General features: G+C 45.1%; 1 protein-coding gene across 1 annotated transcript in view; it reads left to right on the forward strand.

Annotated features, from left to right (window-relative positions):
- T265_10946 (hypothetical protein) overlaps positions 1–3,745 on the forward strand; it is a gene marked incomplete at both ends in the record, with an annotated part of 33,471 nt that overhangs the window by 10,484 nt on the left and 19,242 nt on the right. Inside the window, one exon of the mRNA XM_009177465.1 lies at positions 1,167–1,892. Coding sequence (XP_009175729.1) covers positions 1,167–1,892 — 726 coding nt within the window. The remainder of the gene's footprint in view (positions 1–1,166; positions 1,893–3,745) is intronic.

A 3,745-nucleotide genomic window follows, 5' to 3' on the forward strand; every position in this document is an offset into this window, starting at 1 on the left:
TGAACGACAGCCACTGACCGACAAGAACGAAACCGACCCGGGAAACTTGGGCAGAAGCCTCGATCTTGTGTATCAATCCGTGAACTCGTGAATCCGTTGCTATCCTCTTCGCTGCGATATGCATCTCACGTATATGCAGCTGGCGCAGACAAACGGGTCATAATAGTTAGCTAATCGGCTTATCTGTTCCTCATGTAATCAGGTGCATTTGAAATGCCAGCAGACCTTGCACGTGTGGCATTGCGTGCGGCGTATGACATTCAACGAGCAGCCACTTCGCCCACACCTGTTGTGGTCTATCGATATCTGCATAGGGCATTCTGTATAAATTGATGTCATGTTTAGGACTAGAATTAAAATAGGAAATGTGCGCAAAATATAAAGCGTTAACTCCCAAATGCTTTGTTAGAGTAATAAAATTCAACAATTACTCGTGTGTACTCTGTGAACAGATTGAACAATGAAAATTTTTTTCCACGAATTTGCACGAGGGAAAAACGAAACCGATTTCGAACGTCCCGCGACAAGGTTCGTACCGCGGAGAATCCGCGATCAGATACTGGCACACGGTATGTAAGACTCCCCAACACGACTTCATCGATGGCTGTTCGTGTCTCGCTCACCTTTTCATGAGGCATCATTCGGGTCGAAAATTTGCGGGTCGAATTCCTTGACATTGGCATTCCTTTGGTTGTGCTGATCACTGGCTTCTGCTTTGATGGTCGATTTCCTAGCGCATCGAGACCGTCGTATGCTGGATTGGATAATTTCAGAAAAACCGATATATCAGAGTGAATTTGGGTGAGGTATTCTCCATCCTACTGGCTTGACAAACCAGGCCATTCTAAAGAATACGCCGTTCTTATTTGGCCCGGGACTGAGGTCGTGAATTCTGAACTGAAGAGTCTGAAGGCCGGCTCCCCGATGCATGAAGGTCGTCCGGCAACTCTTCGGGTCCTCTTGCTCTGGCCTTTTCTTTAGTTTCTTAAATATCTTTGCGAGTCTGTACGTTTCGAAACAAACTTTGGTGAGGTCCTCTTGTAGCCACTCGTTATACATCACCTGATTTGTGTTTATATTTATCAGGTACCCTTTCTCGTCGCTCTTGCGAAAGTATGTTCAGCACCCTAAGGCAAGTTCTTCGGACCAATCATTCTAGGTTGTAGGTCAACCATCCAATGAAGGAGAAAAACTACTGGCTCCGGAACTTCTCCGGAGTTGTCACTCGTAAAAGATCTCTAGATATGTTCCAGGACCCACCGGCCAACGTTCGCTGTACGACGAGAAAGCGTGTCAAGAGGTCGGACTCAGTCTCCTCTCAAAAAGAGAACAACGTTCCGCATGTCGACAATCGACCCACACTCGCAGTTACCCTCAGAAATGGTCCTCTGAGGAATATTAGCCCGCTGAACAGCATTGAGGAACATGTCAGCTCATCACCAACACCTAATCAGCGACCAGATCAATTGTGGTCCTTCGATCCGCCTAAGGTTGATCGTAGGCGGCCAGTCCGATCATATAGCACCAGAATAAGCCCAGTTTTATCTAATACAAGGAGGATGCTACGCAGTTCTCGTAGAAGTATTCAATCTCAACCTAGTGCTGAACTTCGTGTTGAACTTGAGCGGGTCCCTGTGGAAAACCGTCCGCGTCTACGATCCGATGCAATCGATTCGTCAGCCACCAGCTCACCACGCAGTTCCCCTACAACATCGCTGACTATGGATACATCCCTGCTCTCTTGGTTTTCACCTCGCCGCTTCAATTCTGTGGGTAAAGACCAGGCCGCCAAGCTCAAGCGGTTGAATACCCGTAGGATAGAATTTGACATACAGGAATTGAGTCAATCAATCAATAAAGACGCCTCACAATTATCAGCGGAATCACTTATGGTACGTTTCTCTTTTTTAAACTTCATTACGGGGTATGCTGTTCATGGTGTTGGTGAAGCCTCCCTGTACCGTAACCGTTTTATTGCAACAGCTGATATGTGTGACTTCATCACGTGGTCTCAGGTACTGCCAGTGTATGTTCCCTTTCAGTGCATGGCACTGTGGTTTCATGCAGCTGGCTGAGTAATCACCATCATCAGCGTCTTTACGCCTTTGCCTCTTCATGCTTGCTCAATAAGTAAATGTAGTATCCAAAGCGTCCCATTAACATTGACTGGGCTAATGAACGCACGCTCATGGTTGGTAGATGAAGAGAAGATGGGTTTTTACAGACAAATGGACTACATTTTACTTTGTGCGGATGTAGATCCGAGGGAAGATCGGTTGTTAAGATGCAATGAGCAGAGCATTATCCGTTATTTGGTCCAAACCTGACTCTTTTGTGTATCACCTTCCTTACATATCATGGTAATTAGATAGCCACAATATTTCCATTCCAGTTTCCGGGAAGACTTGTCAGCACATCCTTTAGGCGATATTAGCTAAGCTAGCAGTGCTCTCCAATAGCTTTGGGACTGGTCTTGCTGCGATGTCAGATGTTTTTTTTGCGTGAGAGTGGAACAAACTAATCCTAGTTCAGTCATCTTCGGGGTAGTGAGATGAGGTATCACGCATGACTTGGGGCTAGCGGAGCGCTTAACTAGACACTGGTGGTACAAGAGAATCTTGGTAAATAATGATTTCACAGACTATTTGTACAGGTTACTTTTCCTGCTATCCAACTCGCACCATCTGTCCGGAATGGACGAGTGGTTAGTGCGCAAGTACTCGACCAGGATATGGACTAACCATTTCTTAATCGCTGTCATCTAAGCCCTGGAGCTCTGACGGTCTGCAGATTCTTTCTACGGATATCAAAGCGGCTGCGCATAACAAGGGTACCATGGCCTAATAATATGAATTTTAGGGACATTATGTGCTTCTGCCTACAGTGCCGGTTTTCATGAAAAGCACCAACGTTCTTACAAAAAAAGATGGCAGTAGAAGTGCACGTGTTAGGCATTCGTTAAATTGTGAAAAAGTCGGGTTGACAACCCTAGTCGGTCGATTTGGAAAATCGTTTTATTTGCCGTCTACTGTTTGTGTGAAATATCTGTGAAATATCTTTCCCTCAATACTTCAAATGTAGTGATTTTTGTGGAGTGCATCGCTTTGGATGATTGTTGAGGGGTCCTGCATAGTCAGGTCAGGCAGAATAGACAACTACATAACCATAGAATAGAATGAATAAAATGGCAATTGATCAATGTACAGTTCATAGCAAATCTGTTCTTCCGACAGAGACGTCGAATGACGGTCATTTGGTGCGTTCCTCATAGATAGCGTACATTCTACTCCGAGCTAGCTCACGGATTTGGGCGCGATTGACCAGAAAGCCCGTTGTTCGAGTCCAACCCAGGCTTCTTCCATGGCTTAGGTAATCAATATCTCTATTTTCACTGAAAGGGCACCGTGTATTAGCCGTTTTTATACTGGCTATGCAGTGTTGACTTCTCCAAGACGAGTTCTCTTATGGTGGCGTGGTTTACCGGTCCAATACTTTTTGTGTTCTAAAAGACAGACCCCCAGAATAATTCGAAAATAAGAACGTCACCACTGAATGTGAAAGATATTTTGCCCTTATGCCACGCCTCACTTGATAAAGTATTGATATGACTTTGCCTTGAAGTTTTTTGGTCCGGATGAACTTTCCACAACGTCGCTTGAAAGTGGAGGAGAAGCTTTTTGTTCCGCTTTGACTAGGTTCGAAGATATTTTCTAACAATAAGGTATTCCAGTGCATTGGGAAAAAC

The sequence above is a fragment of the Opisthorchis viverrini genome (assembly GCF_000715545.1).
Source record: "Opisthorchis viverrini unplaced genomic scaffold opera_v5_426, whole genome shotgun sequence".
NCBI classification, from domain to species: Eukaryota; Metazoa; Platyhelminthes; class Trematoda; order Opisthorchiida; family Opisthorchiidae; genus Opisthorchis; species Opisthorchis viverrini.